General features: G+C 40.4%; 1 protein-coding gene across 2 annotated transcripts in view; it reads right to left on the reverse strand.

Annotated features, from left to right (window-relative positions):
• Window positions 1-14,052, reverse strand: part of LOC143988096 (CD109 antigen-like) — a 249,191-nt gene that overhangs the window by 112,559 nt on the left and 122,580 nt on the right. For both annotated transcript variants that reach the window (XM_077487378.1, XM_077487379.1), the window contains 4 exons: window positions 12,339-12,440; window positions 8,389-8,451; window positions 4,230-4,406; window positions 2,714-2,866 (listed from right to left, as the gene is read on the reverse strand). In XM_077487378.1, the coding sequence (XP_077343504.1) occupies window positions 2,714-2,866; window positions 4,230-4,406; window positions 8,389-8,451; window positions 12,339-12,440 (495 nt within the window). The remainder of the gene's footprint in view (window positions 1-2,713; window positions 2,867-4,229; window positions 4,407-8,388; window positions 8,452-12,338; window positions 12,441-14,052) is intronic.

Genomic DNA, 14,052 nt, shown 5'->3' on the forward strand with positions numbered 1-14,052 from the left:
CAATTTACCCCCAAAAAACTGGAAAAAATTATTGACTCGTGTATAAGCCGAGGGTGAGACATGCCTGTCCATCCCTGTGTGTCGTCCATCCCTGTGTGTGTCCATGCATCCGTGTGTGTGTGTGTCCATGCATCCGTGTGTGTGTGTGTGTGTCCATGCATCCGTGTGTGTGTCCATGCATCCGTGTGTGTGTGTGTCCATCCATCCCTGTGTGTGTGCATGCATCCGTGTGTGTGTGTGTGTGTGTGTGTGTGTGTCCATGCATCCGTGTGTGTCCATCCATCCCTGTGTGTGCATGCATCCGTGTGTGTGTGTGTGTGTGTGTGTGTGTGTGTGTGTGTGTGTCCGTGCAGCCTACCTGTGTCCAGCCTGCCTGTGTCCGTCCAGCCTGTGTCCGTCCAGCCTGTGTCCGTCCCGGCCTGCGTCCCGTCCCGGCCTGCGTCCCGTCCCGGCCTGCGTCCCGTCCCGGCCTGCGTCCCGGCCTGCGTCCCGTCCCGGCCTGCGTCCCGGCCCGTCCCGCAGCTCTTCGTCGGTGGCCATTCTAGGATTCAAAAGCCGCGCCTCCGTCGGTGATAGGCGGAACACTCAATTTCCCACTGACTGCTGGGAAATTGAGTGTTCCGCCTATCGGATGTCCGTGATAGGCGGAACACTCAATTTCCCAGCAGTCAGTGGTCCGCCTATCATGGACGTCCGCTCATCCTCATACTACGGACGAGGATGAGAGGACGTCCGTGATAGGCGGAACACAGACTGCTGGGAAATTCAGTGTTCCGCCTATCACAGGCGAAGGCGGAGACGGAGGCGCGGCCTTTGAATCCTAGAATGGCCGCTGTCTGTCTGCTCGACACGCTGATCGGGCAGACAGACAGCGATGACTCGAGTATAAGCCGAGGGGGGCACTTTCAGCCTCAAAAAAGAGGCTGAAAATCTCGGCTTATACTCGAGTATATACGGTATACAATGATCAGAGCTAAAAATAGCCACTGATTTCTGTATAAATGACACTGGCAGGGAAGGGGTTAAACACTAGGGGGCGATCAAGAGGTTAAGTGTGTTCCCTCAGTATATTCTATCTGTGGGGGGGGGGGGGGCTCACTACAACATGACAGAGATCACTACTCCCGATGAGAGAGTGCAGTAGATCCCTGTTATGTTGCTAATCAGAACAGGGAAATGCGTAGTTTACATAGGCATCTTCTCATTCTGTCTCTCCTCAGAGATATTGCTGGTTGCCGGCAAACATTGTTTGCGGGACCTGCGCCCGCTAGGTGAAAATCTTAAAGGGACGTGCGGGTACGCCCCTTTTGCCTGCCCGTGCCATTCTGCAGATGTAAATCGGCGTGCGGCAGTTGGCATGTGGTTAAAAAGTGTTATCTGAGTTTGGCTTTTAATTGTTACTCCAGCTAAATTTACTAACGCATCTAACACAACCCTCTCTAGACAGTGCTGCTCCGTTGCTCCTTCACAAATATAGGACAGGATAGGAAGTGTGTTACTGACTGGATCACAAGGTGAAACAAAAGCAATAAAAGCAAAAACCTAAATAAAAAAGGAATGCAGTCATCACAACTATGGATGTGTTAAGGTAAATTTTTGTTTTAGGGTTTATATATATATATATATATATATATACTATATTACAAAAAACTCCACACCATAATCCCCCCCTCCACCAAATGATTTGGATCAGTGCACAAAGCAAGGTCCATATAGATATGGATGATCAAGTTTGGGGTGGAGGAGCTTGACTGGCCTGTATCCGAAAGAATACCATTGGGATTAATTAGAGCGGAGACTGCGAGCCGAGCTTTCTCATCCAACATCAGTGCCTGACCTCACAAATGTGCTTCTGGAAGAATGGTCAAACATTCCCATAACATTTCTAAACCTTGAGGACAGCCTTCCCAGAAGAGTTGAAGTTGTTATAGCTGCAAAGGGTGGGCCAACTCAATATTGAATCCTACAGACTAAGCCCTTGTACACACGGTCGGACATTCCGACCACAAAATCCGTCTGATTTTTTCCAACGGATTTTGTCTGAAACTGGTGTTGCATACACACGTTCGGACAAAGTTGTCGGAAAATCCAGTAGTTCGGAATGTGATGACGTTCGTTTGTTACGACGGGACTACGTTCAGGCTAGTAGCCAATAGCTTTGGTCTGATAATTTGATCTGAGCATGCGTGGCACTTTGTCCGATCAGAATTCTCTACAAAGTCCGATCGGATCATGTTTTCGGAAATTTTATATCTAGCTCTCAAACTTTGTTGGTCGGACATTCTGACGGAAAAAGTCCGATGGAGCCCACACACGGTTGGATTATCCAACAACATGGTCCGATCGGACATTTTCCGTCGGAATTTCCAACCGTGTGTACAAGGGCTAAGACTGGGCGGGATGCCATTAAAGTTCTTGTGCGTGTAAAGGCAGGCAGCCCAATACTTTTGGTAATATAGTGTATATATGTTTTCATTGTTAACGAACAAATGGTGGTAAATTGATGTAAATGTGCAGATCTAAACAGTATGCCTTAATTAAAAACCGCTGGTAGCTGATATTCAAATCAAAAAGTTAAAATGATAGAACCATCTCATGTTCAGTACTTACTGCTTATTTTTCTCTAAGAATGTTCTATAGGCTTGAGCAATGATATCTTTGTAAAAAAAAAAAACAATCTATGTTTTATAAATGAAAACCAATGTGAACTCACACATTTTGTAGTAATTTCTTGTCTGTCCCCAAGTAACTTCACGCTTTTGTCCACAACTGAAAGCCCAACCAATGAATTAGGCTCAGTCACGTTGATCTTTAGTGATACACTGTCTGATGGGCTTGCTTTCTCCTTGTTCCAAGAAACAAAAATCTGAAAGCAATATGGTTATTTTAGAAAAGTTGAAATAGGAGGCATGTAAAGATAGTTTACATAAAGATATTACCATTCATTAAAAAAAAAAAACAGAAACATGGTATTCTAATGTGACATAATGTACTGGTGCATTTCTAACTTTACTAGTGCAAATTTGATCCTTAGCTTGACAGCTATGAAAAATTTGAAATTTTGAGTTTAATTTACTAAAGATAAATGGGCTGTTCATTTTGTTAGGGTATTTTTTTCCTTAGGTTAGTGAATGAGGGGAAGCACTGGTAATGAGGGGAAACACTGGTAATGAGGGGAAACACTGGTAATGAGGGGAAGCAATGCTAATGAGGGGAAGCACTGCTAACTTCGATCTTCCAGTTTTGTGCAAGCAGAAAGATATAGATATATATATATATTTTTCTTTTATATGATTGTATATTCTTTGCAAAGGGCATCTTCATCACATCAGTAAGCTAAGGTAAACTTCATTGCAAATTGAACAGCCTATTTGCCTTTACTAAATCAATCACTTATTTTCCTTTTTCGTCTAGTCTGCTTGTAACTGGGCAAATCATAGCCTCCAATTCACTTTGTAGGTTGCATTATCTGCTCTAGGTCTAACGTAATAAGCAGGCTAGTCAAGGGGTCACTTGGATGTCTATAGTGGCAATGTCAGTGTGAAGGTATTTATGTCAAGAAGCCCAGTCACATCAATAAAGCCATGATTTGCATGACTTTACTAGATAGCAAAAGGGGTACTTGCCAGCTGGCCAATTCCAGAAAGGATCTGCTACTCTGCAAAGAGGAAAGACCCTCTTACCAGTTCACCTTGTGGAATGTTTTACCAAGAATAGTCAATAATCAATCCCCAACAAATGTTTGAAATCTCTCCAAAGTGAGGAAAATACTCTCTTAGGCTGGAGTCACATCTATGCATTTTTAGTGCTTTTTGCATTTTGCTGATTTGCACTACAGAACGTGTTCCATAGGAAACCATGTTAAATGGACTGTAGTGCAAATCTGCAAAATGCAAAAAGCACTAAAAATGCATAGATGTGTATCAGGCCTTAGATAGTTGTCACCAAATCAAGTGAACCATTGGAAGATTCAAACCACATTTCTGTTTCAGTGATAACGCAAAATGTTGGATTTTCTCCATGCTTTCAGTGCCAGCGATAATGGTTACTAGGACATATAGAGAGTGAATTTTCCAAGTGAGGACACAGAGAGCAAAAAAAAAACACGATGGTGATAATACTTACTGGATTCAACATTACAAAAAAACATTTTGGCTGTAGATACACCTTAATGTAATAATAAATAATAAATGGTACACATGGTGACTTACAACAGAAAAAAATATCACCTTATTTTCAAAGTTGGGATGTACAGAGAGAGTGGTAACATCATTAACAACTGCCCCGTCATCCATCGTCGTATAAACAACTAAACATGCCTCCGGAGTCCATGAGCTTTGGGGATTCAATGTTAGTGACATAGCATTCTCCTTACCAACATGTACTATCTGACCCCGGGAAATGACCTGAAACACAGAAACAACTGTAAAAGGAAAGCCTTGCTTAAAGCTTGCCTTGGTCAAGGTCAACATTGCATTACTTTTCTAGTTACACTGGTAAGAAAAAAAAAGGGAAAATCTGCTTAGAGCAGTTAAAAGAAGCAACCTCATACAATTGGAGCTTTCATCTTATTTCTAACATAATAAAAAAGTGAAAACAGAAATATGGCCTTACTGTGGGCATATCACTGCTTTAAAATGTGCCTAGCCCCCCCTTTTTTTTTAAAGCAAGCAGAGTGTAATTAAAAAATAATAATAATAAGAGGAAAGACCAGTCATGTGACCTGTCAAAGCCATGTGACCAGCCTAAACTCCAATCACAGAGTTCTCTCTGAAGCATTAGGCAAAGAAAACTCTGTGACACATTGCAGATTCCTTACTATGACCTGCATTTTCTAAATGCAATAAACATTTCAGTCCAAAATTAGCTGTATCTGCTTTCCCCTTTAACCACGTCAGGCTCAGAAGATTTGGCTGCTCAATGACCAGGCCATTTTTTTTTGTGATTCAACACTGCGTCGATTTAACTGACAATTGCGCAGTCGTGTGACCCTGTACCCAAACAAAATTTACATCCTTTTTTCCCCACAAATAAAGATTTATTTTGGTGGTATTTGATCGCCTCTGCAGTTTTTATTTTGTGCGCTATAAAAAATATAATAAATATCCCACATTTTGTATAAAAAAAATATTTTTTTCCTCAGTTTAGGCCCATATATATATATATATATATATATATATATATATATATATATATATATATATATATATATATATATATATAAAATATAAATAAATATATAAATATATATATATATATATTTTGGTAAAAAGAAACGCAATAAGCGTATATTGATTGGTTTGCACAAAATGTATAGCGTCTACAAAATAGGGGATAGATTTATAGCATTTTTATTATAATTTTTTTTACTAGTAATGGGAGCGATCTGCAATTTTTATCGGGTTTGTGACATTATGGCAGACTCATCGGACACTTTTGACACATTTTTTAAACCATTGACAATTATACAGCGATCAGTGCTACATAAATGCACTGGTTACTGTGTAAATGTCACTGGCAGCGTGCGCACCCCTAGTGGCCAAAAGGCGAAGCGATGTAAGGTAACGTCTTTTCGCCCAGCCGTGCCATTCTGCCGCAGTAAAACTGCGGTGGTTGGCCGGCAAGCCGTTTAGTACAATAAGTAGCTAATGCTCCAACTCATTAAAAGTGGTGCCATGACAGACTTTTAGAACATTACTTTTACTACATTACTATGTAAGTATCAGCCTTGAATATTCCTTTATCACTAGGTCTCCTTTCAGTTTTCAGTTTCTATTGCTGTGGCAGTTTGATGGACAGTTACTCTGTCAATACTGTACCTAAACTTATAGAAACATAGAAAAGTGATGGCAGAAAAAAAAGCCCAAGTGGTCCAATGAATCTGCCTGTTTTTTTTTGTTTTTTATTATTACATGTTTTAGTTTTCTTTTTGTTCACTTTTTTGTATAGATCTATGTTTGTTCCAAGCATGTTTGAAGCCATCTACTGTTAACCTCCACTAGATGTAATTAGAATCTTCAGGGCCCCGATACAAGAAATCACAATGGGCACCCTGACCCCTGGCCAGCCCCCCCCCCCCCCCCCCCCCCCCACAGTGACTTGTTAGTTCCGCCACTATTGACAGTATGACAGTATTTTTTTTTTTGTTCTTTTATTTCTTTTTTAATTTTTGTTACCATTTTATGTATTTTTATTTTTTACCATTTTATTATTATTACCATTATTATTTTTTTAAACATCAGGGGTCGAAACAGACCTCTTATGTTTTACCCTTAATACAGAGAAAGCAGATTAAGGACACAGCTCTCAATCTCCTTCCCTGCAGCCTCAGCAGCCTCAGATAGCCTCAGCAGCACAGAATGAATGGATGGGAATAGCTCTGTACATAGCTTCCAGTTCATTCATAAACCTGAAGCATAGTAAACACAGTTTGCTATGCCTCAGTTATGAATGAACAGAGTCATTGATCAGTAGGAATCATTAAATCAAGGAAGGGACAGGAGCCTGATGACAGTAGGAGGTAATAAAGAGGGATGGCATGTAGAAGAACCAATCCTTTCCATTTAACTTTAATCTAGAGAATTAGTTCCTGTATATGCCACTCCTCGTATCTAAGTGTACAGGGGGCCACACAGGCATCTGTATCATGGGGCTGGGTTGCAATTTTGATCCCTGTATGTATGCCCCTGATTTGAACTTCCCTCCAGTTACGTTGAGGTCATGTCCCATATTCTTAATTTTGGTTTCATATTGAAAATACTGCCCTTTTGAACCTTTTTTGCCTCCTTGGTATATTCATGTCTCCTCTTTCCATTTTTTCTTCTACACTGTACATTTTAAGTTCCTAAAGTCTCTCTTGATATGTTTTATCCCCCAGACCTTTCTCCATTTTTGTTAGCCATCTCTGTACTTGTTCTATTTTAGCAATATCTTTTGTAAATTAGGTCTCCAAAAATGGACACAGTATTCTAAATGAGGTCTCACTGGATATCTCTTTAGTGGAATGAGAATCTTCTTCCTTCTGCTGGTAAATTATTTCATATATAATATATTAACCACTTAAGGATGGGAAGGATTTGCCCCCTTAATGACCAGGCCATTTTTTGCGATACGGCACTGCGTCTCTCTAACTGACAACTGTGCGGTCATGCGAAGCTGTACACAAATGTATGTCCTTTTTTCCCCACAAATAGAGCTTTCTTTTGGTGGTATTTGACCACCTTTGCGTTTTTTTTTTTCTTTTTTTGTGCTATAATCAAAAAAAGCCAACAACTAAAAAAAAAAAAAAAAAAATATTATATATATATATATATATATATATATATATATATATATATATATATATATATATGTATATATTGTACTTTCTGCTATAATAAATATATAAAAAAAATGATTTCTTCATCAGTTTAGGCTGATATGTATTCTTCTACATATTTTTGGTTAAAAAAAAACAGGGGATAGATTTATGCCATTTTTTTTTTTTTTTTTATTACTAGTAATGGCGGTGTTTAGCGATTTATTAGCAGAACTGTGACATTGCAGCGGACAGATCGGACACTTTTGACACATTTTTGGGACCAGTGACATTTATACAGGGATCAGTGCTGTATCTGTATCATTTTGATAAAAAGGGAACTTATCTAGCCTTAATTTTACCATTTGTGTGTTATATTAATACAATGCCATAATCTGCTTCTTTATTTTACGTGTAACTACTAAAATACCTTTAATTGATACATTATACTTGATAACATATGTTGGTCTTTCAATAAAAACCTTTGAACAAGAGGAACTATTGTGTTTGAGTGCTGTCATACATAGTCTGTGTTGAACTAGGAACATGCAGTATATGTTTTTTCTTGTTTTAATACTTAAAAAATTTCAAATGGCACTTTACTATTCTGTGAGAATTCTATGTCTTTACTACATTACATAAACTAGCCTGTAAAATCAAGATAAGCAGAAATAAAGAAGGAGTTGGAATTTCTTGATGTCATGGAGAAATACCATCAGACACATAATTTGGAGGTCGGTAATATATCATAAGTGACATTTTATGAGGTGGTGGCTCTTTGGAAGGGATTTCTTTTAGTGATATCTGTGGTGGTGATTGGGGAAAGAGATAACAATTAATAAACCTATAACACATTCATTTTCATGTATTTACACATAATGTTAAAGTGTTTCCTTGACTTTTTTATGTCTATGCCTGCATATCATATTATATAAGGGAACAGCTGTCTCTCATACACTTTGTTATTTTTTGCTTGCTCTGTGTTTACTTATTTTTCCATTTTAAGTTGTAGTGTCATTTTTTTTTTTTATTACATTTCTCGTGGAATTTGGCTTTAATGAATTCATTTCACGCAGATCATGCTAAATTACCAGATATTTTATTTCATCCAAATGGATGTTGCTCTGTACATCCAGATTAAATGGAATGCCGACCTAGATAAAAAATAAATACATAAAGAATAATTACATTTAAATTGACACATTTAAATACATTTAAAGTAATTGCTAGTCTGAAGAGTAACTGTAACATAGGGCTATATGATAAAGCCTGAATAATACTGTAGGTCCTATACTGTATATAAGGTTAATACATGTTACAAAGATACATTTTCTTTAAACAATTAAAGCGAAGTTCCACTTAAAAAAAAATTAAGTCAGCAGCTACAAATACAGCAGCTGCTGACTTTTAATAATCGAACACTTACCTGTCCCAGGGTCCAGCAATGCGGGGGGGGGGGGGGGGAAGAAAGCCCCCTCCTCTCTGCGATGCCAGCATTGTAACAGCCAAGCACCCACTGCACATGCGTGAGCAGCGCCGCGCGCTGTGACTGGCCAGGCAATCATTTGGGACCTGCGACGTGTCCCAGATGATTGCGAGAGGGAGGGGGGAGAAGTGATCTCCATTCCGGTGCCACGGTGCGGCAGGAGGAGTTGGGAGCTGGATCCCTCTAAGAAGAGGGTATCCGCTCCCCACCCAAAATATGACATGCCAAATGTGGCACGTCAGAGAGTCACCTTTCCTTAAAGCAGAAGTTTCATTTTTGGGTGGAACTCCATTTTTAATTTGCTGTTTGAAATCGGTTAATCTCACAATAAAAATAAATTAAATAAAAAACAAATATCAACATGTTTAAGCTGTGAATAAAAATGTACTACAGTCATAGTATGGGATAGTGTTCGTTTAATGGTGTAGAATGTTTAAAATGAACATTTACTGTTACACTGTAATCTCTTCGTAATTGTCGCGAATGTCACGTCTACCTCAATGCAGGTGGTCAGACACGTTAACTAGCTACTGTGTGCTTCCCCTATATCAGCCCCCCTTCCTTAAGGCAAGCAGGCCTACCGGTACTTATACACAATGCTATAGTGCCTGGCCACCACACTAGGGCAAACGCGAACAGGGCAAACAACAGACTACTTGCAGTTTGGCAGACAGATAGTGTGGTTCAAAGACCAGGTAAGGCAGGCTGAGTTCAGGAAATAGTCCAATATCTGATCCAAAGACAGTCTAGGTGAAAGGCAGGCTGAGTTCAGGGAATAGTCCACTATCCGATCGGGGTCATACACAGGTAAATCCAACAGCAAAGCAAGGCAGACAAACGGGAGACTTGATTGGGAACAATGCAGGTAACTCTGTCTCTATAACAAGCAAGGGATAGAGTGTTCGGTTTGCTTATATCAGGTGACCGATCAGATCAATCACCTTGCAGGTGAACACAGACAGGGGAAAAGCAACAGCCAACACCCAGGTGCTGGAATGAGGAACAGGGGCACAAAGTAATCATGACATTACCCTCCCTCTGATGAGGGGCCCCTGGACCCTCAAAGACTAGTTGGACACAGCGCTCTCAATATTTGTATATGTTGATTGTTGTGTGAACTGCCTTAGGTTTTTTATGGTAGCAGCTTGAGCCATCACTAGGCTATAGGATACCCTCATTAAGGGATATATATTTTTGCTTTTTTGCCTAATCCATAAGCGCTTGCATGAGAGGAATTAGGCATATTTTCCTACTGTTTTTGGGAGTTCAGGGAATAGTCCAATATTCGAAAAGGGTCATACACAGGGAAATTCAACAGCAAACCAAGGCAGATAAACGGGAAGCTTGATCGAGAACAATGCAGGTAACTCTGTCTATATCACAAGCAGGGGATAGAGTGTTCAGTGTGTTTCTATCAGGTGACTGATCAATCACCTTGAAGGTGAACACAGACAGGGGAAAAGCAACAGCCAACACCCGAGTACTGAAATGAGGAACAGGGACACTAAGTGATCATGACCAGTGGTGTCACTAGGGTTGGCGGCACCTGGTTCGGTAAAACATCTTCTCACCCCGCCCCCCCCCATTGTCTAAAGAACTATGGGCAGAGTGCCCCTCACCCCTATATACCCCCTCCTAGCATAATTACTCTTCCTCCTTCCCTCATCCCCTCTCATCACAAATCCCCCCCAATATTCCCTCTCTTAACAAAAATCCTCACCCCCATATACCCTCTTTCCCTTTCAGCACAAATCCCCCCTCTCAACACAAGTCATCACGCTCATATACCCCCTTTCAGCACAAATCCCCCTTCTCAGCATAAAATGCCCCCCATATCCTTCTTCCCAGTATAAATCCTCCAAACCAATCCTTCTTATACACATTTTTTACCCCCCCCCCCCAATCCCCCCTCTCAGCACAAATCACCCCCATCTCCCCCTCCCTACACAGATCTCTCCCCCCTCTCAGCACAGATCTCTCCTTTTAGCATAAATCCCTCCCAAACCCCTCATTTAAACACAAATAATCCTATGAACCCCCCTCCCCAGATCTCCCCTCTGATTACAAATCCCCACCCTAATATACCACTTTCAGTATTAAATCCTTGTTCTTGCATAAATTCTTATTCCCCCACCCAAGCCACCCTTAGCACAAATCCTCTTATTTAATCCCTCCCTTCCAATCCTCCCCTGTAAGCACAACCCCCCAGCCCAATACAAATTCACTCGCCTCCCGATTTTCCCATAAAAAGAAAACTCTTAATCCCTCTCAGCATAAATCCTTCCTCTTATTGCTCAAATCCTCACATCCCTGCCCCCAGCACAGACTTATTGGTTATCAGTTACTGGGACCTCAGCGCCGGGAGATCTCCTTCCCAGGCTCATCCTTCTGTCCTCTCAGAAGACACGCCAAAAGCAGAGGAGGAACCTGCAGGAACTTCCCTCTGCGCTCTGATACTGCTAACATGCAACTGGCTGGGACAGATACCAGCTGCTAAAGTGTCGCCAATCACTGAGCTGGAGACCCGGGACACCGCGCAAGAGATGTCGGCAAATGCTCCGTGCTAGTGATCGTTGATACTGTAGCAGCCCACTGGCACCCCCCTCGATGCTTGCACAATGTGCCTGAGAATGGAGCCCTCCCACCCCCACATAGCCCCAGCCCCTGCTGTCACCCCTCTGGCAGGTGTCACCCATGTGTACCCTGCACCCCCTGCACCCCCATAGCAATGCCACTGATCATGACAGTAATATTCCACATGTGTTAGAATTAATGCAAGTTCCCAAGCACAGCAAGTATTAATTTAATATTTTTAAAGTAGGCCAATGCTATTACTACAAAGACTAGCTTGAAGAGAATTTATACGTTTTTTTCGATAATATCTTTTCTTTATCATTTCAGAACTGAAAAAATATCATTGTAAAAATATTTTACTTTTAAATTGGTTAAGAAATATTACATATGAATTTTTTATATTTATTTTTCCACAAAGCAGGTGGGGCTGTAAGTTAGTTTTCACATTTACCAGGGACTCATCCACCTCCATCTGCTCTATATGGGTCTGTTCAAATTTTCAGTTGGAGAGAAACGCAAATGCAAACTGCTTTTTCTGTACTCTCCCTATAAAAAAAAATCCCTATTTATCTGTGACAACAGGGTACGTCCTGTACTAAATGATTATTTGTAATAGAAATATTTTAAATAACTACAAACATAACCCAGTTTACACACTAATACATGTTTAAGAACTACAAAATCAATCCTAAACCTTTAGAGTTTCCTTTTAAAGATTTACTCATAAGGAATAAGCTAGGACCAGGTGCGGTTGACTTTAGTAATGACAGTTAAGCAGTGTTCACATGATCTAAGCTTGATGGACTTTTATGACTGATTTTGAGACAATCAAGTGGTTCTACCTGAAGAGTGTGCCTCCCCTTTGGTGAAGATTACTGAATAATGCCTCATCATAAATAAAATTATAGATGGGAAAAAGAACTAGAACTCACCAACATGTTCTCATTTTTTTTTTAAATAAACAAGTCCCATATGGCTTACCTTTACATCCTGGTTTTCATTTTGGACCTGCAGATATACTTTATTTGGTGAATTAAATAAATCATCAACATCAATTGAATTCACACTGTCCATAAATACTGCCTGAAAAAAAAATATGCAATATAAACACACACACATTATATATAATTTATTTTTAATCCCTTAATCCCATAATTATGGTACATTATTATAGCATTAAAAAAATTCTAACTTATATCATTTTTTAAACTAACAGTAAAAAGACTGGATGGATCTGGGACACATTTGTACTGCTATCAGCGGCCTTTCACAAGTTACAGTGGTCTTACAGTGGTGCAATGAGGTCGACTTACTAAATGTAGCCAGTCATGTGCTACCAAATAAGATATACATTGATTTCCGATTATTTTAATTATACCGTAAATTCAGTGTGAAAAGGCTGACTTTTTTTTGTTCCAGAAAAGTACTAAGTCTAAGTAGTACTCAGTAACAATTAAAAATCGTAAAAGGGACATACAGTGGTGTGAAAAAGTGTTTGCCCCCTTCCTCATTTCCTGTTCCTTTGCATGTTTGTCACACTAAAGTGTTTCGGAACATCAAACCAATTTAAACAATAGTCAAGGACAACACAAGTAAACACAAAATGCAATTTGTAAATGAAGGTGTTTATTATTAAAGGTGAAAAAAAATCCAAACCATCATGGCCCTGTGTGAAAAAGTGATTGCCCCCCTTGTTAAAACATACTATAACTGTGGTTGTCCACACCTGAGTTCAATTTCTCTAGCCACACCCAGGCCTGATTATTGCCACACCTGTTCACAATCAAGGCATCACTTAAATAGGAGCTGCTTGACACAGTAAGGTCCACCAGAAGATCCTTAAAAGCTACACATCATGCCGAGACCCAAATAAATTCAGGAACAATTGAGAAAGAAAGTAATTGAGATCTATCAGTCTGGAAAGGGTTATAAAGCCATTTCCAAAGCTTTGGGAATCCAGCGAACCACAGTGAGAGCCATTATTCACAAATGGCGAAGACATGGAACAGTGGTGAACCTTCCCAGGAGTGGCCGGCCGCCCAAAATTACCCCAAGAGCGCAGCGACGACTCATCCAAGAGGTCACAAAAGACCCCACAACAACGTCCAAGGAACTGCAGGCCTCACTTGCCTCAGTTAAGGTCAGCGTTCATGCCTCCACCATCAGGAAAAGACTGGGCAAAAATGGCCTGCATGGCAGAGTTCCAAGGAGAAAACCACTGCTGAGCAAAAAGAACATCAAAGCTCGTCTCAATTTCTCTACAACACATCTTGATGATCCCCAAGACTTTTGGAACAACATTCTGTGGACCGATGAGACAAAAGTGGAACTCTTTGGAAGGTGTGTGTCTAAGTATATCTGGCGTAGAAGGAACACTGCATTTCATAAAAAGAACATTATACCAACAGTAAAATATGGTGGTGGTAGTGTGATGGTCTGGGGCTGTTTTGCTGCTTCAGGACCTGGAAGACTTCCTGTGATAAAAGGAACTATGAATTCTGCTGTCTACCAAGAGATCCTGAAGGAGAATGTCCGACCATCTGTTCGTGTACTCAAGCTGAAACGAACTTGGGTTCTGCAGCAGGACAATGATCCTAAACACACCAGCAAGTCCACCACCGAATGGCTGAAGAAAAACAAAATGAAGACTTTGGAGTGGCCTAGCCAAAGTCCTGACCTGAATCCTATTGAGATG

This window comes from Lithobates pipiens, unplaced genomic scaffold, assembly GCF_037356315.1.
Source record: "Lithobates pipiens isolate NorthernLeopardFrog02 unplaced genomic scaffold, aLitPip1_a1.2 Scaffold_18, whole genome shotgun sequence".
Classification (NCBI taxonomy): domain Eukaryota; kingdom Metazoa; phylum Chordata; class Amphibia; order Anura; family Ranidae; genus Lithobates; species Lithobates pipiens.